The sequence below is a fragment of the Schistocerca americana genome, chromosome 3 (assembly GCF_021461395.2).
Source record: "Schistocerca americana isolate TAMUIC-IGC-003095 chromosome 3, iqSchAmer2.1, whole genome shotgun sequence".
Lineage (NCBI taxonomy): Eukaryota > Metazoa > Arthropoda > Insecta > Orthoptera > Acrididae > Schistocerca > Schistocerca americana.
Window position 1 is genome coordinate 322,095,257 of NC_060121.1, and position 27,270 is coordinate 322,122,526.

General features: G+C 45.4%; 1 protein-coding gene across 1 annotated transcript in view; it reads right to left on the reverse strand.

Moving 5' to 3' along the window:
• LOC124606054 (serine/threonine-protein kinase WNK4-like) overlaps positions 1-27,270 on the reverse strand; it is a 455,574-nt gene that overhangs the window by 395,533 nt on the left and 32,771 nt on the right. The window contains exon 3 of the mRNA XM_047138014.1: positions 7,219-7,466. Coding sequence (XP_046993970.1) covers positions 7,219-7,466 — 248 coding nt within the window. The remainder of the gene's footprint in view (positions 1-7,218; positions 7,467-27,270) is intronic.

Genomic DNA, 27,270 nt, shown 5'->3' on the forward strand with positions numbered 1-27,270 from the left:
TATATCCTTTTTCCGCACTTTTTCGCATTTAATGGAGAACTCCTTCTTAGCGCCCTTTGACAGTAGTAGTACTCAGTTTTGTTACATCTTGTCACGAAATGAGTATGGTCGATAAACGACAGCGTCATCTAGAAACACCCAAGACGGATGCTCAGATTGTCTCCCAACTCGTTTATATAGACAAGGAACAGCAAAGGGCCTATAACACTACCTTGGGGAACGCCAGAAATCACTTCTGTTTTATTCGATGACTTCCCGTCAATTAGTACGAACTGTGACCTCTCTGACAGGAAATCACGAATCCAGTCACATTACTGAGATGATATTCCATGAGCACGCAATTTTACTACAAGCCTCTTGTGTGGCACAGTATCAAAATCGAGAAATTAAGAAATTCGGGATGAATCTGAAATCCCTTGTCACTAGCACTTAACACTTCATGTGAATAAAGAGCTACTTGTGTTTCAAAAGAACAGTGTTTTCTAATTCCATGTTGACTGTGAGTCAATAGACCGTTTTCTTCGAGATAATTCATAATGGCTCTGAGCACTATGGGACTCAACTGCTGAGGTCATTAGTCCCCTAGAACTTAGAACTAGTTAAACCTAACTAACCTAAGGACATCACAAACATCCATGCCCGAGGCAGGATTCGAACCTGCGACCGTAGCGGTCTTGCGGTTCCAGACTGCAGCGCCTTTAACCGCACGGCCACTTCGGCCAGCGATAATTCATAATGTTCGAACGCAATATATGTTCTAAAATCCTTTTGCATATCGACGTTAATGATATGGGCCTGTAATTTAGAGGATTACTCCTAATATCTTTCTTGAATATTGGTATAGCGTGTGCAACTTTCCAGTCTTTAGGTACGGATCTTTCGTCGAGCGAACTGTTGTATACGATTGTTAAGTATGGAGCTAATGCACAAGCATACTCCGAAAGGAATCTAACTGATATACAGTCTGCACCAGTCTACTATGTGATTCAAGTTCCTTCACTACTCCGAGGATAGTTACTTCTACGTTACTCATGTTGGCAGCTGTTATTGACTCAAATTCTGGAACGTTTACTTCGTCTTCTTTTGTGAAGGCATTTCGGAAGGCTGTGCTTAGTAACACTGCTTTGGCAGCAGTGTTTTCGATAGTATCTCCATTGCTATCGCGCAGGAAAGGCATTGATTGTGTCTTGCCGCTAGCATACTTCACATACTTCTTTGGATTTTCTGCCAGGTTTCGAGACAAACTTTAGTTGTGGAAACTGTTACAAGCATCTCAGAGTCAGCGCTAAATTTCGAGCTTCTGTAAAAGATCGCCAGTCACATTAATGCGATTGGACAGTGTACATGCATTTCAATGCTGTGCTGCCCTGGAGAATTTACACTATGGGATCAAAAGTTTCCGGACACAACCAAAAACATGGTTTTTTCATATTACGTGCATTGTGATGCCCCCTGCTGCCAGGTACTCCATATTGGCGACCTCAATAGTCATCAAAAATCGCGAGAGAGCAGAATGGTGCGCTCCGCGGAACTCACGGACTTCGAACGTAGTCAGGTGATTGGGCGTCAATTATATCACACGTCTATACGCGAGATTTCCGCACTCCTAAACATCCCTAGGTAAACTGTTTCCGATGTGATAGTGAAGTGTAAACGTGAAGGGACACGTACAGCACAAAAGCGTAAAGGGCAACCTCGTCTGTTGACTGACAGAGGCCGCCGACAGTTGAAGAGGGTCGTAATGTATAGTAGGCAGACATCTATCGAGACCATCACATACTTCATCAGGATCCACTGCAAGTACTATGACAGTTAGGCGGGAGGTGAGAAAACTTGGATTTCATGATCAAGGGGTTGCTCATAAGCCACATACCATGCCGGTAAATGCTAAACTCTGCCTCGCTTGGTGTAAAGAGCGTAAACATTGGACGATTGAACAGTGGAAAAACGTTGCGTGGAGTTACGAACCACGGTACACAATGTGACGATCCGATGGTAAGGTGTGGGTATGGCGAATGCCCGGTGAACGTCGTCTGCCAGCGTGTGTAGTGCAAGCAGTCAAATTCGGAAGCGGTGGTGTTACGGTGTGGTCGTGTTTTTCATGGAGGGAGCTTGCACCCCTTGTTTTTTTGCGTGTCACTGTCACAGCACAGGCTTACATTGATGTTTTAAGCACATCCTTGCTTCCCACTGTTGAAGAGCAATTCGGGAATGGCGATTGCATCTTTCAACACGATCGAGAACCTGTTCATAATGCACGGCCTATGGCGGAGTGGTTACACGACAGTAACATCCCTGTAATGGCCTGGCCTGCACAGAGTCCTGACCTGAATCCTACAGAACACCTTTGGGATGTTTTCAAACGCCGACTTCGTGCGAGGCCACACCCAACCTCATCGATACCTCTCCTCAGTGCAGCACTCCGTGAAGAATGGGCTGGCATTCCCCAAGAAACCTTTCAGCACCTGATTGAACATATGCCTGCGAGAGTGGAAGCTTCCATCAAGGCTAAGTGTGGGCCAATACCATATTGAATTCCAGCATTACCGATGGAAGGCGCCACGAATTTGTAAGTCATTTTCAGCCAGGCGTCCGGATACTTTTGCTCACATAGCGTATGTTCAAGGGCTGAGCAGAACAGTACGCCTCTCTGTGGCACTCATCGGTATTGCTAATGACATACAGTGTTGATGGAGATAGCGTTACAATATGGATAATCACTGTGGGTTTTGAAGAGCGCGCCGCAGCGCGTAGTGTGAAGCAGTCGCCCTCCGTTTCTGGCGGTGGCGCCGCTGTGGCTATCGCAGCTTTGGTGCCTCCCTCTGGTGGGAGAGGTTGCCTGTTCACGTGCATTTAAGGGGCGCTATGAGCTCGCCAGTCGGACTCGCACACGCTAAGTGGACATTCGCGTGCAGGAGATCACCGCCATCAGTGTTTCGTGTGTGCCGTCATGTTTAGTGTTCAGTGTTCACCGTCACACTCCATCGTTCACCAGTGCCATCGTCTTCTTCAGTGTTTGTGCGTCGTGTCAACAGTTCGTAGTGTGGATTGTCATCGAGTGTGAACGGCTTCATGTTTTTTTATGTTCACGTGTCTACTGTGTTTTCCCGCCGTTTTTCCAAGTGATGTATCTTCTCTCTTTATATCATTGTACTCTCGTCGGCTGAAGAGCCGCGTATAGTGCTGCTGCCAGCCTACCTGTTCCGCAGGTTTTAAAATCACAATAAAGAAAAAAAAAACCTCGCCAGTCGGTCAGTTGGTCAGCCGGGTCAGTGTGGGGCAGTCAGTGTCTGTCTGTCGTTCGGAGTGTTAGTATGTCTGTCGTTTGGATCAAACTTTAAAGCCGGTAAAATGAGAGTCTTTCCACTCCACCAGTAACAGAACTCATCTAGTGGTCGCCCGGTCGGGACTGAGTTCCTGCATCTGAGTCTGCACGTTAGGCCGCCAGTCTGCTCGTGTTGCTCGGGCAACGGTCACTGACGGTTGGATCGATCGGTTGGTCGGTCGCGCACTGAGACACAAGATGACTTGTCCGCCTTGAGCGTCGGCGCATGTGAAGTCGCCACGTGAGTCCAGTGGGCCGCCCCGTATAGCGAGGGATAGTGGCTTCGCGGCCGACATGAGAGCAACAGGAGTCAACCCACGACATCGGTCTGGCCGGTGCGAGCTGCGACGCCGTGAGAAAGGAGATCGGCGCGACTTCCTTGCGTCCGTTGAAGCGGCTGGCAGCGGACGGTTCGGGAGAGCTTTGGGGGTGCTGCGCCAGGCCTTCGCCAGAAATCGCAGTTTATTAGAAGTTAAGTGATTCGTGATACGTTGTTTCATTTAGTTGTTAAATTCTACTTGTTTTCTTGTCAGTCTCTCGTCCCCAACTTGTTCGTCAATCTCTCGTTCGCATTTGTTAGGCAGTTACTGTCTGCCATACGTTAGTAGCTGCCTCTGTCATGTTTGTCGGTTTCGGTATTAACGAATTTATTGCTTGAAGTGTAACGGCCAAATTCCTGAAATATGTTTTTATCTTGCCTATAATCTTGAGAGGCGGTATATGTGTAATGTAGAGCATGTTTGGCTAACCTTGTATATTTTATGAAAGAATGCATTTCATGGGTTTTTATTTAAATGGTTGTTTTAGTATATAAAGTTGCCACCCTTCCACCGTAAAAGTTTTTTTTAATCAAGTTGCACCTACGGTCGTTGGTTAGTTGGTTGTTTTGGGGAAGGAGACCAGACAGCGAGGTCATCGGTCTCATCGGATTAGGGAAGGACGGGAAAGGAAGTCGGCCGTGCCCTTTGAAAGGAACCATCCCGGCATTTGCCTGGAGCGATTTAGGGAAATGACGGAAAACCTAAATCAGGATGGCCGGACGCGGGATTGAAGCGTCGTCCTGCCCCTACGGTGGCAAGTTAATCTTTTAATGTTAGTGTTTTGTACTATTTCCGTCCCTCGTACAGGTTGGATAATTTATGTGCTTGTGTGAGATGTTAAAAATTTTAGTTTAAAGAAATCTGGTGTGTTACAGATTTGCACCAGCGTAGTCTTTCAGAGGTTGTTGTGAGCGGTCGTGATTACGGCCGTGTCAAAAGGGAGCGGCAAGGTTTTCAGCCCGAAAGCTAATACTGTCAAAAATTTGTTCTTTCTGCCTCTAAATAAATTGTAACTTGATGTTTAGAGGGTGCTTTCTGACTATAATTTTAAATCTGTTTTTTTTAAAAAAAGGCTTTTGGGAAAAAATTTCCATTTGTTGAAAGAAATTGATTTGTTTTCATCAGTTACCCACTGGCAACTACTTCCAATCTCACATAGTGTGATTAAATGTGTTAATGTTCTTGATGAATCGTAGTAAATAAAGTAAATTCTTAAGAAAAGGTTCTGAAAGTAAATTCACGGTTCAGGTAAATACAGGGCTATTACAAATGATTGAAGCGATTTCATAAATTCACTGTAGCTCCATTCATTGACATATGGTCACGACACACCACAGATACGTAGAAAAACTCATAAAGTTTTGTTCGGCTGAAGCCGCACTTCAGGTTTCTGCCGCCAGAGCGCTCGAGAGCGCAGTGAGACAAAATGGCGACAGGAGCCGAGAAAGCGTATGTCGTGCTTGAAATGCACTCACATCAGTCAGTCATAACAGTGCAACGACACTTCAGGACGAAGTTCAACAAAGATCCACCAACTGCCAACTCCATTCGGCGATGGTATGCGCAGTTTAAAGTTTCTGGATGCCTCTGTAAGGGGAAATCAACGGGTCGGCCTGCAGTGAGCGAAGAAAAGGTTGAACGCGCGAGGGCAAGTTTCACGCATAGTGATGTGAAAGATTCAGTGTTTAAACCTCCTCTACCAAGAAACCTGCCAGAACTGCGAGCTCGCATCAACAATGCTTTCGAACTCATTGATGGGGACATGCTGCGCCGAGTGTGGGAGGAACTTGATTATCGGCTTGATGTCTGCCGAATCACTAAAGGGGCACATATCGAACATTTGTGAATACCAAAAAAAACTTTTTGAGTTTTTGTATGTGTGTGCAAAGCATTGTGAAAATATCTCAAATAATATAGTTATTGCAGAAATCGCTTCAATCATTTGTAATAACCCTGTATCGTGGATACGCGCAAATATCTTGGCTGAGTGCAAATATCTTGGCTTTGAGCACATATCGAGACACGTATAGATGTCGTGGCTACACATACAGGGGTTATACACTCCTGGAAATGGAAAAAAGAACACATTGACACCGGTGTGTCAGACCCACCATACTTGCTCCGGACACTGCGAGAGGGCTGTACAAGCAATGATCACACGCACGGCACAGCGGACACACCAGGAACCGCGGTGTTGGCCGTCGAATGGCGCTAGCTGCGCAGCATTTGTGCACCGCCGCCGTCAGTGTCAGCCAGTTTGCCGTGGCATACGGAGCTCCATCGCAGTCTTTAACACTGGCAGCATGCCGCGACAGCGTGGACGTGAACCGTATGTGCAGTTGACGGACTTTGAGCGAGGGCGTATAGTGGACACGCGGGAGGCCGGGTGGACGTACCGCCGAATTGCTCAACACGTGGGGCGTGAGGTCTCCACAGTACATCGATGTTGTCGCCAGTGGTCAGCGGAAGGTGCACGTGCCCGTCGACCTGGGACCGTACCGCAGCGACGCACGGATGCACGCCAAGACCGTAGGATCCTACGCAGTGCCGTAGGGGACCGCACCGCCACTTCCCAGCAAATTAGGGACACTGTTGCTCCTGGGGTATCGGCGAGGACCATTCGCAACCGTCTCCATGAAGCTGGGCTACGGTCCCGCACACCGTTAGGCCGTCTTCCGCTCACGCCCCAACATCGTGCAGCCCGCCTCCAGTGGTGTCGCGACAGGCGTGAATGGAGGGACGAATGGAGACGTGTCGTCTTCAGCGATGAGAGTCGCTTCTGCCTTGGTGCCAATGATGGTCGTATGCGTGTTTGGCGCCGTGCAGGTGAGCGCCACAATCAGGACTGCATACGACCGAGGCACACAGGGCCAACACCCGGCATCATGGTGTGGGGAGCGATCTCCTACACTGGCCGTACACCACTGATGATCGTCGAGGGGACACTGAATAGTGCACGGTACATCCAAACCGTCATCGAACCCACCGTTCTACCATTCCTAGACCGGCAAGGGAACTTGCTGTTCCAACAGGACAATGCACGTCCGCATGTATCCCGTGCCACCCAACGTGCTCTAGAAGGTGTAAGTCAACTACCCTGGCCAGCAAGATCTCCGGATCTGTCCCCCATTGAGCATGTTTGGGACTGGATGAAGCGTCGTCTCACGCGGTCTGCGCGTCCAGCACGAACGCTGGTCCAACTGAGGCGCCAGGTGGAAATGGCATGGCAAGCCGTTCCACAGGACTACATCCAGCATCTCTACGATCGTCTCCATGGGAGAATAGCAGCCTGCATTGCTGCGAAAGGTGGATATACACTGTACTAGTGCCGACATTGTGCATGCTCTGTTGCCTGTGTCTATGTGCCTGTGGTCCTGTCAGTGTGATCATGTGATGTATCTGACCCCAGGAATGTGTCAATAAAGTTTCCCCTTCCTAGGACAATGAATTCACGGTGTTCTTATTTCAATTTCCAGGAGTGTATATAGAAATGTATGTGTATGTGTATATAGTAAGTCGAGATTTAGAAAGGGTGGAGCGCACGAGATGGATTTTGGATAGAGTGGTACTCACGTGGCGAAGGGCTCGGGGTCGAGCTGGTAGAGCGTGTGGATGGGCTGTCGCTTGATGAGGCGCGCCAGCTGCGCCTCGTCGATGACGAGCAGCCCCTCGCGCACGTGCCTCCGCCTCCACTGCACCACCGGGCGGCCACCGCCCACGCGCGCCCGCGAGCACGGCGCCGCCGACGGCGACGACGACGAGGACAGAGACGGCGTGCGGCCGGCCGGCATGGCGGTCGCGGACTGCGGTGGCAGGATCATCTGCGCACCGCCAGGACACCACACGCTTACACACACGTCACTTTCTATGTACGAGGGTCACTCCAAAAGAAATGCGCACTATTATTTTTTAAAAAAAATCCATCTTTTATTCTACATGTGTGAAAGTTTTACAGTGTGTAGATACATCCTTTAGGAACAATATTTTCATTTCTTCACATAATTTCCATCCCTCTCAACTACCTTACGCTATCTTGGAACCAGCGCCTGTATACACGCACGGTAAAATTCTGGACGAACCTGTTGGGGCCACTGTTTGGCAGCGTGCACAAGGGAGTCATCATCTTCAAACCTTGTTCCACGAAGAGAGTCTTTCAGTTTCCCAAAGAGATGATAGTCACATGGAGCCAGGTCAGGACTGGAAGGTGGGTGTCTCAGTGTTGTCCATCCGAGTTTTGTGATCGCTTCCTTGGTTTTCTGACTGATATGTGGCCGTGCATTGTCGTGCAACTGCAAAACATCCTGCTTTTGCCGATGCGGTCGAGCACGACTCAGTCGAGCTTGAAGTTTCCTCAGTGTCGTCGCATACGGTTCAAATGGCTCTGAGCACTATGGGACTTAACATCTACGGTCATCAGTCCCCTAGAACTTAAAACTACTTAAACCTAACTAACCTAAGGACATCACACAACGCCCAGTCATCACGAGGCAGAGAAAATCCCTGACTTCGCCGGGAATCGAACCCGGGAACCCGGGCGTGGGAAGCGATACGTCACATATGCATCAGAATTTATGGTGGTTCCACGTGGCATGATGCCCACAACCAAGAGTCCTCCGGAATCGACAAATACCGTAGCCATAACTTTTCCAGCAGAAGGTGTGGTTTAGAATTTTTTTTTTTTCTTGGGTGAATTTGCATGATGCCACTCCATTGATTGTCTCTTCGTCTCTGGTGAAAAATGATGGAGCCATGTTTCATCGCCTGTCACAATTCTTCCAAGAAATTCATCTTTACCGTTCTCGTACTGTTCCAAAAGTTCGCTGCATAGCGTTTTTCTTGTTTCTTTGTGAGCCACTGTCAACATCCTGGGAACCCACCTGGCACAAACCTTTTTTAACGCCAACACTTTCAGTATTCTGCAAACACTTCCTTCCCCTATCCCAACGTAGCGTGACAATTCGTTCACTGTGATGCGTCTGTCAGCAGTCACCAATTCGTTACCTCTCTGCACATTGTCTGGAGTGTGCGCAGTACGAGGCTTGCCACTGCGAGGACAATCCTCAATACTGCCGTGCCCGCTTTAATCACGTAACCTGCTTGCCCACCGACTGACTGTACTGCAATCGACAGCAGCATCTCCATACACCTTTTTCAACCTTTTGTGGGTGTTTCCCACTGTCTCGTTTTCACAGCACAGGAATTCTATGACAGCACGTTGCTTCTGACGAAGTCAAGTGTAGCAGCCATCTTGAAGACATGCTGTGACGGCGCCACTCACGGGGACAGGTTGAAGTAGGTTTGAAAACAAGCGGGAAGGATGTATCTACACACTGTAAAACTTTCACACATGGAGAATGAAAACTGTATTTTTACAAAAAAATTGTGCATTTCTTTTGGAGTGACCCTCGTGCGAATTTCATCTGTGTTAGTATTCGTAAACTGAGCACGCCTTTGACGTTAATTCAGGGCGCAAAATAACAAGAATCCCGTTACTATAAAAACTTGACTGACGCGTTTCGGTCACTTCCCACTAGCAGAATATTTCAAGAAAACATTGTCATACAAGCACAGATCAGAAATGACGCATTAAGTGCAGACGCACTCAAGAGGGGACCTTACGGTCTCGGAAACTCCGTTCGGGCTGAAACCTCGCAGATCAGTAGTTACCTCAAGGGTGTCCTCCCATAAAAGTTTTAAGGCGCGCTAACGGGAAGATTCCGAGTAACACGGCGCTAAAATTTTACAGGGAGCTCATATACGGGTTAACTTGTAGGCTATGGTAGCACAGTGAAATGGATTCACCGGCAGGGGCTTGTTTGCCATGCAGGCGATTCCGATTCGATCCTACCTTTGGGTAACATTGAATTTTGTTTTTTTTATTGTTTTAAAAATTATAATAACGCTTTGCAGGATGTCAAAATAATTTGTTTCAATGTTTTTGTGATAAATATCATTCAGATGCTTGTATGTAAAATGCGAAATTGACAAATGAAGATCATATTGCATATAAATAAAACCCTACCCGAAATTTTGATAAATTGCTACGTAAGGCTTTAATTTACCTCTATTAAAATCGCATATGAAATTAATCAACTTTTTAAAAAGAATTAACTGTAGCAATCATTTCATAAATAAAATAAATTTTTTAGTGACTTAATTGATAATATTTTAGGTCATTAACTTTATTTAAGACTTGTTATACTTTTTCAAATAGTTTAAAAAGTAATCAAAACGCTACTCGAAGGTACGTTCGAACTTAGGTGGCCCTCGCAGCAAGAGCAGCCATTTCGCTGTGCTGCCATCGCGTATAAAGTGACCGGTGTATGAACTGCGCGCAGAATTTTAGAGCCATTTTTCTCGGGGTCTTCTGGCTAGTGCGCTCCTCAACTCTAATGGGTGGACACTCTTGATGGATACTACTAACCAGCAAAATCTCATCCCATACTGAACTTCCGAAACTTGCCAGATTCATAGACAGCAGAGTTTACATAACAGAAACAATAGTGTCAAATGGTAACTCTTCTAACATCGGAGCTCTTTGCCCTGTGTTTTGTACTCAGACAAGAAACCCCAGATTTTTCAATGTTCTAACGTCAGCAACTCAATCTCATATTTTAATGAGAAAAAAACAAATTTTGCAAGATATCAGCACCAGAAATCGAGTCCCCGCTAGAATTTTGGCCATGATTATGATAATTCGCATTTATGAGTTTCTAAAAGTATAGCTTTCAAACTTTCGACGACAGCTTTGTTAATCATTTGCTGCGCTACACTACAGCAGCGAGAAGTACTGTGAAATACTGTTTTGGCTTCGGTAACATTCTTTGTTCATTCTGTCACAGTGCTCGGTTTCAGATCTACAGGTGGTGCCAGAGACCTCTTTGAACATTTTTATGTTGCGATTCACAAGCGCAGTGTAAATGAATGAAAATAGATTAGTATGTCTTTAAAGAAGTAGCCTATAGCTATTTAAAAATTTACATTGCTGTGGGGCCTTTTTTTTCTTTGGACTTCAAAACTGGCACCGTTAAAGAGAGGTACGTTTGCGGGGGATGCGCTATTCTTCAACGTGATTTGCATCATTAAAGTGTAAATTGAAAATTATTAACTTTATTTCACAATTACTCTTTAGGTACGTACGTTTGTGAATTTTGATTTTGAGCTGCAAAATATCAGTACAGGAATAATGTTAAAATAATATTGAACATATACGTTTTTATTTTTCGCGTGGCATAACATTACTTTCCTCGCGCGAGATTTCAAAATATATTGGGCAGAAATACATTGAGCAGAAACGTCCACTTCTCCCCTCCTCTTCCCTCGCTTTTACTGTTCCTAGAACCTATAGGGTACTTCGCCTGCAGTGGGGCAGAGCGTTTGACAAACAACAGGAACGCGTGGGGTTTAAGAGCTGTACTTTCAGAAGGTTATAACTGCGTATTATCGGAATTACAGCCCAAATTCTCTCAGGGGATAGATTACTGGGGCTGATATCTGGCAAGCGTTCTTTTTCCCCTCAAAATATGCCGTCTAGAAGGTAATGTTTCCTTGTAGGTATAAACACCACACTATCTGAGGCGAAGGCTGTTTTTGAAGAACTCCTTAGGGCAAGTAAGCTTGTGGATGGGTGAAGAGCACGCTGAAAACTGCAGTGTTCCCACGACTTCTTATCTTGACCATGTTTCCTACATCTCCTTTTCTATTTCACATCAAATGTCATGTACCATCTTTTTTTCATTATTTCCGTCAGCTATCATGGGTACACACTTTTGTTAAACGGTGGAAAGAATCGTTTGGAACATATTTTGTATCGATGCTTGTATCAACCTTGTTTTTCAATAATGTAGTTGGCTTCTTGAGAACAACCAACATCGTCACCTGAAAATGAAAATATGTTCCAACATAATACTGCAAGGTTGTGTTCTCATTGTACATTCAAGTCACCAACTTCGTGAGAACCAATTAAACCCATAAATATGGGGGCTGGAGAGATAGCTAGTAGCGAAAGAAGTAAGGAAATCAGAATAAAAACATAACAAAAAACGCAAACAAATACCACCGGATAAATTGAAACACGAATAAGTTCCGGCACTATAGAGCGTCCGAAGTAGTTAAACGGAACAGAAAAAACAAATATGGAATTTACCGAGCAATATGCTGCAAGCCGGCCGCTGTAGCCGAACGGTTCTAGGCCCTACAGTCTGGAAGCGCGCGACCGCTACGGTCGCAGGTTCGTATCCTGCCCTCGGGCAGGAAATCACACACGTCCATGCACGAGGCAGGATTCGTACCTGCAACCGTAGCGGTCTCGCGGTTCCAGACTGTAGTGCCTAGAACCGCACGGCCACTCCGGCTGGGGCTTATGAGTAAGTAAGTAAGACTGCCTCTATGAAATGTAAACGCAGTTACAGTTATGGTTAATGATATTCTACAGTGTATATATTATAATGCAAAACTCGTCCATGTTCATGATATTTTGTAGGTGCTGGAAGATGACCTGGAGTCGAAACTGTCCAAACGCACAACAAATGAAGGATAACTTTCTTTCAAAAAATTCTTCGAGGCTGCAGTTCGAAATGGCTCTGAGCACTATGCGACTTAACTTCTGAGGTCATCAGTCGCCTAGAACTTAGAACTAATTAAACCTAACTAACCTAAGGACATCACACACATCCATGCCCGAGGCAGGATTCGAACCTGCGACCGTAGCGGTCGCTCGGTTCCAGACTGTAGTGCCTAGAACCGCACGGCCACTCCGACCGGCCCGAGGCTGCGGACTCACGAACAAAATATTTGATTATTTTTCGTATATACCAGTTGTTGCCAGACGTGAAAGAAACGATAAGCGACAGAAAAAAGTTAGACTACCGGAGCCCAATGCTGACCCAAAACCCTTAAGGCCTATACTCATACACGATTCGTTCATTTTACAAAATGCCTATCACATTATGGTGAAAAGACATAATTTACGGAAAACCAAGAATAATGACAGCTACTGACGAAAAAGCAGAAATCCATTTTTTTCTATTGATGTATCTATTTTATGTCGTCATCCCATCCCATTGCTGGCACAAATAGAGCGCGGGTAGTAGGTGGCGTTATAGCAAGCCGAACTTGAAGGACTTGTAAGCACGCTGGCTGGAAATGCTCACTAAGGAACTTTCCTTCCTCCGGTAGAGGAAGAGAAGATTAATGTTCAACGTCCCGTTGACAACGAGGTCATTAGAGATGGAGGACAAACTTGGATTAGGAAAGGATGGGCAAGGAAGTCGACCGCGCCCTTTCAGCGGAACCATCCCGTCATTTGCCTGAAGTGATTTAGGTACAAGTGTGATGTACCGCGAGCTATTGTGGAGGTATAGATTTTATTGGAATTATTTGAGATTTCTATGAGGCAGGTGTACGCAACGATACTAAACTTGATTGCTAGGCCGCTGTAACACATACCACTAGACTTCGCGACAGCAGCCAATTTGTTTAGCGCACCGAATTTTGGGTAAATTAACTACCGAATTCCATAGTTTTAGTAATGTATTAATCCGTTTGAGAGAATTACCAAAGAGAGGACATGTGTGGGTTTTTTTCGGGAATGAACTAGAAATAATGAAATTTAGTTGACAAACTTTTGTCATTTCAACGACGCAGATAATGCCACTCAAGATGCGTTGGCGTTTTTCCTGGGTATCTCGCACCCACATCTTATTGCCAATCTACAGTTCGTGCACGTTCATGGAAATGCTGTGCGATGAAGCAGAACAACACGTTACCTGTGCCTCACGTCGGACGCCCGGTTAACGCGTCAACATGTACGAGAAGTTTAAATTCTACGCATGTAACAGAAAATCCAGAGAAATTTCCGTCTTATCTGTAAATAGACTCTGTCACTACAATGGAAACGAAAAGACAGATGACACAGAGACGCCGAAACACCAAATTCCTATTCCTATAATTTTTCACTGATGAAGATCTTACTGGGGTTCATTCCTACAGTTGTCGCATGAACGGTAAAATGTCAGATATCGAAATAGGTGATAAATGGATAGAAAACCAACTATAATCGCTCAACAGATGAAAGGTCACTGGACCTGACGGAATACCTGTACGATTGTATACAGTTCACGGGAAAGAATTTCTATTAGCAAGGGAAACGAATTACTCTAAGCGACTGGAAAGATGCGCAGGTCACTTCCGATTTCAAGAAGAGGTCTCAAATAGACGCATAGGACTATTTTGTAGAGTTTTGGAACACATTTTATGCTCGCTTATTCTTAGCTTTCTGGAGACCGAAAATCTTCTCCATGCGAGTCAACATGGATTCCACAAATAATGACCGTGTGAAACCCGGCTCGCTCTGTTCGTTCCTGAGACCCAGAAGGCCGTGGATACACGCGTCCAGGTGTATGACGTATTCCTTGTCGTCCGGAAGGCATTCGATACAATTCCGCAATGCCGTCTAATGAACAAAGTACACCAATATGGAATATCTGACCACTCTTGTGACTGGATGGAATTATCTTTCGAACCACAACGGAGAGAAATCTTCAGACGGAAAAGTATATTTGGGTGTGCCCAGCCGTCCGCTGTGGCCGAACGGTTCTAGGCGCTTAAGCCGGAAACCGCGCTGCCGCTACGGTCGCACGTTCGAATCCTGCCTCCGGCATGGATGTGTGTGATGTCCTTAGGTTAGTTAGGTTTAAGTAGTTCTAAGTCTAGGGTACTGATGACGTCAGATGTTAGGTCCTATAGTGCTTAGAGCCATTAGCCATTGGGTGTGCCTATGGGGAGTGTTACAAGTCAGTTACTGTTCGTAATTTATGTATAAGTGTCGCAGTGGGCACCGTCGGAAACTCCAAGACGCTGTTCGCGGGTGACAAGATTGTATATGGAGATGTCAGAAGCTTAGAAAATTGTCTTAAAATGTAGAAAGACCTGCAGACGATCAATGTTCTGTGTGACTGTTGACAGTTGACCTTCAACATAAAGAAACGAAACGTACTGGATACAAACAGCCGAAAAACCTGTTATTGTATGATAACAATCACTGGAACAACCGCTACAAGCAGTGAAATCCATCAGTTGTCTGGGCATACAGGGCTCAGGCGTACAGAGCATTTTACTGTGGATGCCATAGGAGTTATTATATTCGAATTCAGAAAATGTTCAATAATTTTGCAGCAAACCGATGTTGACGATATTGATATGTTATTTGACGGATCTATTCTTTTAGCCTTCTTATATACAGGAGTTACCGGAGCTTTCTGCCTGTCACTTGAGACTTTGAGCTGAGCGAGAGATTCGCGACAAATGGAAGTTAGTAAGGGGCTAATGGTGAAGAGTACTCTCTACAATACTGATCTGGGATTCCGCCCGTTACTGGAGACTTATTTGTTTGCGAATATTTCAGTTGCTTCTCAACGCCAGGAATGACTATTTCTCTTTGTTCCATACGCGATTTTATGTGACAATCAAACAATGGTATGTCCGTACGATCCTTCTGCATGAATTATTTTTTAAAGGCGAAATTTGAAACTTCTGCTTTAATTTTTCTGTCTTCTATTGCCACATCAGGCTGGTCGACGAGTGACTGAATAGAAGCCTTCAACATATGTGCTGATTTTACGGAAGATCAAAATGTATTATCGTGTTCTCGCCAAGATCTTTTCTTACGCATAACAGTGAATGTTGTACCAATATTTTCACGGACGCACGGATTTGTGCTAATTGTTTAGCCTCTCGACGTTTCAGCGCTCTTTTTTGAAGTGAGAGTGCAAAAATCACTGCTTCCTCAAAATTATCACTTAGTTCAGACTTTATGTTTTGTACGGCCGGCGCCCCAACATCTTGCAAGAATTTAAAGAAAGCAATCTTTATGTAACACCCTCTGGTGCTGATAAATAAATATAAATTAGTTAACTTTCAGTGTACCTGACCACCATCAGTCAGAATGACACTTGTTTAATTTGTTGTCCACTTCATCAAGCCTGCTTCCGAGCTCATCGTTAACAGTTTGCCAGGTGCTTTATTTTCCAGACTGCTATATTTGTGTGTGTTAGAGGACGATCAGTTTCTATTTTGGAGACGTGAAACCACCAGAGATGATGTTGCCGTTGAAAATGGAAACAAGACTAGAGAAAAGTCAAAACACGTTCATAGGATTTGTTGATCTGGAAAAAGCGTTCGACAATGTAAAATGGTGCAAGATGTTCGAAATTCTGTGGAAAGTAGGGTTAAGCTGTAGGGAAAGACGGGTAATATACAATATGTACAAGAACCAAGAGGGAATGCAGGACCAACAACGAAGCGCTCGGATTAAGGCATGGATATAGTCTTTCGGCCCTGATGTTCAATGTATACATTGAAGAAGCAATGGCAGAAATAAAAGAAAGGTTCAAGAGTGGAATTAAAATTGAAGGTGAAAGAATATGAATGATAAGATTCGCTGATGGCGTTACTATCTGTTGTGGCGTAGCAAGACAGCCACGCCACGGAAGTAGCCGAAAGGCACGCGTTTAGTTACCGCAGGCAAGAGATAGGTCTGTAACAGGATACGTAATGAATGCTATAAAGAAAAGTACGTAGCTTCTGGAATACTTAACTTTAATCCATACTTGTGGTACATCGCTCTTGACGATACAAGTGAGACTCTGTAGATACATGCAATGTTACTAATGGCGCCTTGCTGGGTCGTAGCCATTGACTTAGCTGAAGGCTATTCTAACTATCTGCTCTGCAAATGAGCGAGGCTTCGACAGTGTGCATCGCTAGCTACGTCGTCCGTACAACTGGGGCGAGTGCAGTCCGTATCTCGAGACCTGCCTTGTGGTGGCGCTCGGTCTGCGATCACACAGTGGCGACACGCGGGTCCGACATGTACTAAATGGACCGCGGCCGATTTAAAACTACCACCTAGCAAGTGTGGTGTCTGGCGGTGACACCACAATGTGGACTTACAGATCTGTGCCGTGTGTGTTCTCTATGTGCCTATGCTGTTAGCGCCAGTTTTGTGTAGTGCCACGTTATGTGGCACCAAATTCCGCAATTATCCTTAATTTATGAGCATGAGTGTATATTGCGGCGGCAGAAGGCGCTCGTAGTACGGAGCCGCTGGGGGTGTGGCTTAGTAGACACGCCGTTGGGGTCGCACGATCTCGGGCGACTGCTGTTGGCTTCGAATGAAAACTTGCAATTCCGTTACATAACGACACCCATGGGGTGGTTTCGACATGTGATACCACAACCTAAGCGTAGGTTGCCGTGAGTCTGCGGCTGCTCCTCTGGCGTGTTGTCGGACAGACACACTGACCTACGCCGCGCGCCCAGGCAGGTGGGCGTGTTGCGTCGAGACCCCGGCCACCGCTGCCCGCTTCCCTGTAATTACTGCCCGGCGATTTACGGCTCGCTGCTGCGGGCTACGCGAGGCCCGCCCAATCGCAGACCGGCGCGTGGGATCCCGCGACGACGCGACGCCGGCTTTTAATCGAGCGTCCAGTCAATAAATAATGAGCGCGCGGACTTCCCCGCGGCCTTGGCTGACTGGCGAGGACGTGGAGAGCGAGCGCGCGCAGCCCGGTGCCCGGTGCGTGCTGGCTGCTGGCTGCCCACGACCCAGACAACCGCGGAGCGCGTGGGACGCCGACAGATGAGCCGCGCGAGGCGTGAGCGAGCCTCCAACCCGCTGCTCCTGAGGGGCCCCTAAAAGCGAACAGGAACTTCCCGGCCATCATCCGGAACCGTCTTCACAGATACGCTATCATTTAGTTTCGCTTTAACTCCCATCACACATCCAACATCACGAGATTGGGGGAAAAGAGGGAAAATGAGAAATTCACGGTTAATGAAACTTAAGTTCTTTCATTAAAATTTTACCATTCAGCAGTATAACAGAATTTCTTTATCTGATAATCCGGATACCTGGAACATCTTCTGTAATGCATTAACCCTTGCACGGTCTGTTACAGCTACGTTTGGTCCTTTCCTCTTTTTTCTGGTATTCCACGCATCTTCTACCTTGCAGGATATATTGCCAACAATTTAAATGTAATTTCTACTTCTCCATTCGAACCAAATGAGGTATCGATTGTTGACTTTTTTCTTCAACATTTTCGTTAATATAAAAATTTTTCAATTCCTTCCTAATATCTATATTTGTTCTATAATCTAACTCTGTCTATCTTACTATTTTACTTTGGAATTTCATTTCATTGGCCTGTGATGTAAACTGGCCTTTTTTCGTTACCAACTTTGCACTCCGATACACAAGGTCAAGACCAACGTAATTCTATAAAATTTAAGATAAGTTTAAATTTTTATTTCATTTATGAGAGATATTGTTAAAGTACCGTATAGTTAATTGAACTTCACAGTTTTGTCATTTTCGTCTTTGTCTCCTTTGTACGTTAGCAGGTTTCCAAAAAATTTGAATCTTTCTATTTGCTCTGTGACCGTATTTTCTATTTCTGTTTTCGCCCGTACTGCGCTTTTCCAGAGAAACCAGTGGATTTGGTTTCTCTTTTGTTATTGACATGCTCTGCAACTGACATATTTTGTGTAGTTCACAGGCATTCTGTACTCCACCTTCATGCTTCTCGAGATTAAAACTTGATCATCTGCAAAGAGCATCGTCATTACATACTCATGTTGTTAAAATTGCGTGTATGATTCTGTAGCTTAATTTTTATTTGCCGTACTATTTAATCAATGTACAAACAAACAAAGGTGCCGAAAGGTTGCAATCTAATCGAACCAGGTTAATAGCTTTTGTTCTTTTATCATTATCACCAGTTACTTGCATTGTTGTGTTATTATAGACTTCTGAATTACCTGCGTAAGATGTATTTGTATGTCCCTTCTTTTAATATCTCCCGTATTGTATATTTAATTTATCGAAGGACCTTATTCACACATCAAAAAAAGTTTTGCATCACTCCGGTTCCCAGAACTCTTGAAGACAGACGTTGACTGGAGGCACAGTCACTTTGACTCTTCAGCGATGTCACTAAACCCGCACAAAAATTTAAACAACATGCATGACCAGCACCTATTAAACAGAGGGAGTCCGACAGCCGATCAGTTACAGTCATTCCACCAGGAAGGAGGTACAAGTTTCGTGTTGTCTGCAGTTCAACCATGCCTAGACGGTCAATACCGCGGTTCGATCGTGTCCGCATTGTTACTTTGTGCCAGGAAGGGCTCTCAACAAGGTAAGCGTCCAAGCGTCTCGGAGTAAACCAAAGCGAGGTTGTTCGGACATGGAGGAGATACAGAGAGACAGGAACTGTTGATGACATGCCTCGCTCAGGCCGCCCAAGGTTTACTACTGCAGTGGATAACCGCTACCTACGGATTATGGCTCGGAGGAACCCTGACAGTAACGCCACCATGTTGAATAATGCTTTTCGTGCAGCCACATGGCGTCGTGTTGTGACTCAAACTGTGGGCAATAGGCTACATGATGCGCAACTTCACTCCCGACGTCCATGGCGAGGTCCATCTTTGCAACAAAGACACCATGCAGCGCGGTATAGATGGGTCCAAGAACATCCTGAATGGATCGCTCAGGATTGGCATCACATTCTATTCACCGATGAGTGTCGCATATGCCTTCAACCAGAAAATCGTCGGAGACGTGTTTGGAGGCAACCCGGTCAGGCTGAATGCCTTAGACAGACTGTTCAGCGAGTGCAACAAGGTGGAGGTTCCCTGATGTTTTGGGGTGGCATTATGTGAGGCCGACATATTCCGCTGGTGGTGATGGAAGGCGCCATAACGGCTGTACGGCACGTGAATGCCATCCTCCGACCGATAGTGCAACCATATCGGCAGCATATTGGCGATATGTGGACCACCACGTCTGGAGGTCACGCTGTATTGTGGTACAACATGCAATGTGTGGTTTTCATGAGCAATAAAAACAGCGGAAATAATGTTTATGTTGATCTGTATTCCAGTTTTCTGTACAGGTTCCGGAACTCTCGGAACCGAGGGGATGCAAACCTTTTTTTGATGTGTGTATAATCTATGAAAAGGATGTTCGTTCCTTTGTATTCTCTGTGTTTCTCTATAATTTTTTGTAGCATAAACATCTGGAACTAGTACAATCGATTAGAAACACAATATTTCCCACTGCATCCTCATTAACGTACATTTTCCTTCAGTGGATCTTTTGGGAACCCAGTAAAAGTAACCCCTACCAGAGAAGCTAAATTTTGCCTCTGACTACATGTAAACCACTATCACAATTTGTAGGAAGAAGCATAAAGAATAACTAACACTCATATAATAACATTTATGAAGTGTGGATCAGCCCATGCAGTTACACGAAACATCTCTTTCAACTTGTTAAGACGTGTAAAGGATTCGCGTCATCTGGTCTGTACAGCCAACTAGTGACGCAAGAAACACACCACAATGTAACAGAGACCTATGAACCCACTATTCATTTATAGATATCTTGTAATCAGAAAGGAATTCAGCAGTTCCATGTGCACACTGTGGGCTCTAAGGGGTTAATGGAGATGTAATTATTCAACTGTAGAAAATTGAATGTCTCTTGGAATGGCACCCTGTCTCACTCCAAAATACCGAAGAGTAACACTGGACCGCTCCCTCATCTTTAGACAACGCTGATCAAATGTCAAACAGAAAATGAGGGCTCAGAATAACGTCTTAAGAAAGTTAAGAGACACAAACGCAAGGGAGATGTTCTCAGAATCACTGTTTAGGCTCTATACTAACCTGCAGGAGAGTATGCCTCCCCTGTGTGGTACAAATCATCTCTAGCGAAAACTGTAGCCCCTTCTCTGAAAGAACCTTGCACGTTGATTACGGAGTACTTAAAACTTATCCATGTTTGGAGCATTTACTGACTTGCCGGTATCGCACCTCCAGATATTTGTTGTAGTTGAAGTCTCAGGACGTCGAAGCTCACCATAAGCTAATTCTGATAAGGCTAGGATCAAGAATAAGTTTCCTTACAACAGAAGAACTTGAGCATGAATGCATGTCCTTTGGACATGCATGGCGGTAATTTTCACTGTCGCCATTCCATCCTACAGCCGATGGTAGTCCTTATTCGCAATTGAGAATTCATTTCATTTAGCAACTTCATCCAGACAGAGCAAGACATACCCAATGGACGTCCATGCAACAAGAATGGGTGGGAGCGGGAGAACATATTTCGGCCGGCCACACAATGAGCAGTGGGATGTTAGGACACTTAACCGTTTACGAATAGGTGTCACTAGGGGGAAGTCGTCCTTTAAATCGTGTGGTTTGAAATTGGAGAATAGCAAGTTCGAGTGTGGAGAAGAATGTACTGTGGAACATTGTGCCAGTGCCGTTTTTGTTCATTTACCTGTTCAGTGCAGGGCTGTACTTTCACCCACGACAGCACACCAGATGTGGCTCAGTTTTGGTCAAATTTGGTGGATTATATTTCTTTTTTTTTCTTTATTACGAGTGCTATTTTGTTCCAAGGTCCGACTGGTCGTGAAATTAAAAAGAACAGTGAAAATCTGATGGAGTTTTGTGCAAATGTCTTCTGCAGTGTATTTAGTATGCCCATCGATCAGGCGACATCACACATTTCGTTTCTCAGCGTACAGTAGGTAAGTTAAAATGCCTAGAACAGTTGAGTGTACTGCCTAGTGAGACGTGCGAACTCTCATTCCGCCTGATTTTATGCACCCCACATAACATAACTGTAACACGTGACAGCATAGTGCTGCAATAGTGCCGGGACTTTGAAGCAGGACGCACAGACATTCATGATGAAGGCAATCAGGGAAGGAAGCTCACGTCAACTGACCTCATTCAGCGAGTGAAGTAGACGATTCGAGAAAATCGTTTACGAAGGACGGTTCAGAACAAGTGAAGCGCGCCAGACATTGTCCTTCATGACAATGGTCAGCTGCACACTCCAGCTGCAATAATGGCGCTCCTGTCTGATCACCCACCATACAGCCCAGACTTGGCTCCCTCTGATTTTCATCTCTTTGTTCACATGGATAGCTGGCTATGAGGACAGCATTTTGGCACAGACAGCGAGCTGCAGACCAATGCAGAGAACTGGCAGAAAACGGAGACGTCTACCTTCTACGAAGAGGGTGTTGGAAAACTGGTACCACGCTACGGCAAAGGGGTAGCTAGGAGCGGCCATTATGTAGGGAAGTAGCTGGAAGGCGTAGCTAAATGTTGCAAATATAACATTTATGATTTTCACTGTGGCTTATATTTCGTGGCCAATCGAATCTTGAAAATAAAATAAAAAAGCCCTTGTATGTACGAGGGTTTCCCTTCAATAATTCTTTATTAAACATAATGAGAAATACCCACACGAAAGGGTGGTGTTTTATATACACACCCTATTTTTCCACGTAATCTCCATCCCATTCTATGGCTTTCCTCCAGCGCGAAACAAGGGCATATATGCCCTGTCGGTACCAATCTTTGTGCTGTTGGCGGAGCCAGTGATTCACTGTGTGAATCACCTCCTCATAGTCCTCAAAATGTCTTCCACGAATGGCATCCTTTAATGGCCCAAACATGTGGAAGTCCGAGGAGGATAGGTCAGGAGTGTCAGGTGTGACAGCCGCGTACCGATGCAAATCGTGGAGCTCCACCGAACCGCCTTCTGATGACCTTACCCTCCATGCCCAGCGACTAACTATGCTGCTGTCGACAGCAGATGCTCCATACACTTTGCACAATCGTTTCTGAAAATTCCTCGCGGTTTCCTTCTCTGCGGTGAGAAATTGAAAGACGGCACGTTGCTTCTAACGTACATAACCCACAGACGCCATTTTGAAACTGTCCTACAGCTACGGTGTCTGTCGGAAGTGACATAAACTTGTAGCGCTCGCTCAGAAGACTTCAGATAATACAAATGTAAAGTTTAGTGTTCGTAGCATTGTTTCTGGCTGAGAAAAAAATGCAGTGCATTACTTTCTGGGCAACACTTGTATGTACTGTGTTTAATTATGTGTACAGTGTAGGTAGACTCCAGTCACTAGCAAATAAATGATTAAACACAGATAGCAGAGCGAATTTAATTTTCAGAAGTAATAGTGATGGCATTACTTCTTCAGTCATTATTCTCGTGGCAGGCTTGAATAACTGCGTTTTATGGACTCGTGTCTGCCTTCTGTATACGACTGCGGGGTTCCAGCCCGTCGCACCTGGCAACTATGCTACCCGCGACGCACTCACCTCTATAAGGAACGCCACGCCAACACTAGCAAGCTGGGTCGTATGTCAGCACGCTCCAGAGAAAAACAGCTCTGGGCTCTTTATCTGCTGGACACACACGCTAGAGAATCGTCCCACACGTACGTCGCTTATGTGTTTCACGAACATGTGTAAGGCAGGACGTTAACAAAGTACTCCGCGAATATTCTCTGCAACATAACCAATCCCAACGAGTGATTTAGTTGGAGCCTACCTGTGTGCTCGCTTAACAGAGTGTCGATGTGACACGATAGATTGTTACTCAGCGACGGTTTTACAGAACTTTCCTATTTAATGCGACAATTGTGTCGTTCCTAAAGAACGATACGTTAAATTTTGCCGGTAGTTTGAATTCGTTTTGCATCCCCGAATCACTGACTTCGAACCGAGAAGTTTCAGAACGACATTTCAGTCTCTGAAAGAACTTAGTCCTGTCACCCACAGTACATTGAGACTTCTAAACATTACACACTAGTATCAAATATTACGAAGTTACGCAGCACTAGCTGGAAAAATAGTAAACGACCACCAAGAAACTGAAGTATAAAACAGTCGAAGTGTAATATCCGGATGTGGTGGATTCAAACGAAGTCAAGTGCGGAAATTCTCAATTTAAGAAGAAATAGTACTGCTTACGGGAGCTACAAGTCAGTTAAATAGCTGCTAAACGGTTACGAACCAAGCTCCAACACAAAATACTTCACGGTGTCACTGTACGTGAGTGCAAATGAACTTAGATGACAGGTAAAAAACTACCTGCCGCACAGTACTCTATAAATGTGGCCTGCTCTCTTTACCCTAGTTGCTATACTTGTTCGTACTGTAGTTATCAAAACCTGTCACCTATCATCCCTTCCCCGAAATCGTTATTCCTCGTCCCTAATAACATTTGAAAACTCCTACTGTACCTGTGCCGTATGAAACTGTGAGCCTGTCGCTAGAATATGAAGACTTAAAAACACCAGAATGACAACATGCGTCATATGCAGTCGCATCTGGCAGCTGTCGTCTCAGGTAGCTGTGAAAAAGAGTAAATCTCTTCTCCAGTGAACTTGCTATCTGGTAAAAAATTTCGTGAACATGTAGTAAGAGGTTGTTACACGACCCCCTTGTCTCTGTCTTCGAGACGAACAGGTTTCAATTTGCAGGTCTCTCTCTCTGTCTTCCCTGACACACAAACACACACACACACACACACACACACATCGAAGCACGAACGGTCGTCCATGCTTAGTCACACTTGTGCGTCAAGCGTCAATTTCGTACTTCGCCGTATTTGGCCGCTGTGACTACGCAGGAGGCTGTGTCGTCGCGCTGTATTCCGCTCTCTGCAAGGAAAGGAGTGGTCTGTTCGAATAGCAAGAAAATTACCTGTCACTGGTGCTGCAGGGTTGGACACTGTAAATATATGCTATATCATTGAAAAGAACTAACTTATTTACAGCACTAAACGGTAGACTGGAATTGTGTGAAGTTCATACTCCCGTATCTTGTCCTACCAGTCTACATCTGATCTCCGAAAGACTCCTTATAGGGTATGGTGGAGTTTACTTATCACATCTTTCCTCACTTGATCCACTCGCGAATAGCTTGTGAGAAGATCGCCTGTCGGTAAAGCTAGGTATAAGCTTTCTTTCTTCGTTTTGCACTGTCACTTGCGAAATGTACACTGAAGAGCCAAAGAAACTGGTACACCTGCCTAATTGACTGTAGGGCAACCGCGAGCACGCAGATGTGCCACAACACGACGTGGCATGGACTCGACTAATGACTAATGTCTGAAGTAGTGCTGGAGGGAACTGACACCATGAATCCTGCAGGGCTCTCCATAAGTCCGTAAGAGGTCGAGGGGCTGGAGATCTCTTCTGAACAGCATATTGCAAGGCATCTCAGATATGCTGAATAATGTTCACGTCTGGTGAGTCTGGTAGCCAGAGGAAGTGTTTAAATTCAGAAAAGTGTTCCTGGAGCCACTCTGTACCAATGCTGGACGTATGGGGCGTCGCATTGTCCGCTGGAATTGCCCAAGTCCGCCGGTATGTACAATGGACATTAATGGGTGCAGATGATCAGACAGGATGCTTACGTACGTATCACCTGTCAGAGTCGTATCTAGACGTATCACTCCAACTGCACAGGACCCACAGCCTCCACCAGCTTGAACGATCCCCTTCTAACAAGAAGGGTCTATGCATTCATGAGATTGTCTCCGTACCCATAAACGCCCAACCACTCGATACAATTTGAAACGAGGCTCGTCCGACCAGGCAACATGTTTCCAATCACCAATAGGCCAATGTCGGAGTTGGCGGGCCCAGGCGAGGTGTGAAGCTTTGTGTCGTGCAGTCATCGAGGGTACACGAGTGGGCCTTCGGCCACGAAAACCCATATCGATGATGTTCCCTTGAATGATACGCACGCTGACACTTGTTGATGCAGCAGCGTTGAAATCTGCACAAATTTGCGAAAGGGTTGCACTTCTGTCACGATGAACGACTCCCTTCAGTCGTCGTTGGTCCCGTTCTTTCAGGATCTTTTTCCAGCCTCAGCGATGTCGGAGATTTGATGTTTTACCCGATTCCTAATATTCACGGTTCACTAGTGAAATGGTCGCAGGGGAAAATCCCCACTTCATCGCTACCTCGGAGATACTATGTGCGATAACACCACGTTCATACTCACTTAAATAACCTGCCATTGTAGCAGGAGTAACTGGTCTAACAACTGCGCCAGAAACTTGTCTTATGTAGGCGTTGTCGATCGCTGCGCCGTATTCTGCCTGTTTACATATCTCTGTATTTGAATACGCATACCAATACCAATTTCTTTGGCGCTTCAGTGTATATGAGAGGAAGTATGAGCCTGAAACGTTTTCTTGGGATGTGCGCCCTCAGAATCATAACAGAAACTACACCTTGATGCACAATGCCTTCCTTGCCGCATCTGTCACTGTAGTTATATGAATATTTTTGGCGCTCTAGAGTTTATTAAACGGAGCCCTGACTACATACTCTGATTTTATTTCTGCCTTGTCCGTCTGGTCAATCAATCGTATCAGATAAGGGGCCGAAATTGATATGTAATAGTCAAGACATTATCGAACGAGAGTGTTGTAAGCTATATTCTTCGGTATGAATTACCTTTCCCTAGAATTCATCCCATGAACGTCAGGGTGGTATCTAGGTTTCCTACAACTCGTTTGATGTAGCGGTTAGACTTTAAATTGATCCGGAGACGTAAACTCTGTTCACAGCATCTGTCGGTCTCATCGGTGTCGATCGACTTCCGTGTCATCCTCTGCCAATGGTGGCACTGGATGCGGTATGGGAGGGCAGGGGATCAGCACACTTTTCGAGATCTTGGAGCCGCTGTTTCTCGATCAAGCAGCTCCTCAGTTGGCGTCAAGAGTGCACTCCCTTCCAGTCCTCGCACCGTGGAAAAATCCTTGGCAGTACTGACAATCGAATCTGCGTCCTCCGCATGGCAGTAAGCCGTGTTGACGACCCAGCTACGGAGGGGACATACCTGACACGTACTATTTCATATTTGAGGGTTGAAACTGTTTGTAGTAAGTGGCCGGCAATTTTACTTCATTGACTATTCGTGTTATTCATTTAAAACTTATGATAATCGACTGTTTGCATTGAAGATACATTTTTAAGACGGAGTTGGAGGGATTGGAGCCGATGGATACTCTAGTATTTTTTTCGAAGATAAGTGTCTAAAACTCACGGTATCGATATTTCTCTTTCGATACTTTTAGGAGTTCGATATTTCCTTACGGTAATACTCATAAGTAAAATACCAATACTTTTCGTTCGATACCGTGTGCTTGTCACACTCCACACAGATATTGATGATGGGTATCAGCTACAGAACGATGATGATTCAAATGGTTCAAATGGCTCTGAGCACTATGGGACTTAACATCTGTGGTCATCAGTCCCCTAGAACTTAGAACTACTTAAACCTAACTAACCTAAGGACATCACACACATCCATGCCCGAGGCAGGATTCGAACCTGCGACCGTACCGGTCACGCGGTTCCAGACTGAAGCGCCTAGAACCGCACGGCCACACCGGCCGGCTGAACGATGATGATATTTGGTCGTCAGCGCCGGTAGAATGTCGCAATCTTTACACAGTCCAATCTCTCCCCGTTCACCAATGATGATGGAATGATGAGGACAACACAAACACCCAGTCCCCGGGAAGAGAAAATCTCCAACCCGGCCGGGAATCGAACCCGGGACCCTGTGATCTAACGGCACCAATGGGAGCCACTTTTGTTTTTTAATCTCAGTTTGTTCGTTATTGTTCGTTCTATTTGTACAGCGTGGTCGTCCTATGACGCTTGTTCGAGTTCATTGTTGATCCATTACCTCACTTCCTTTATTAGA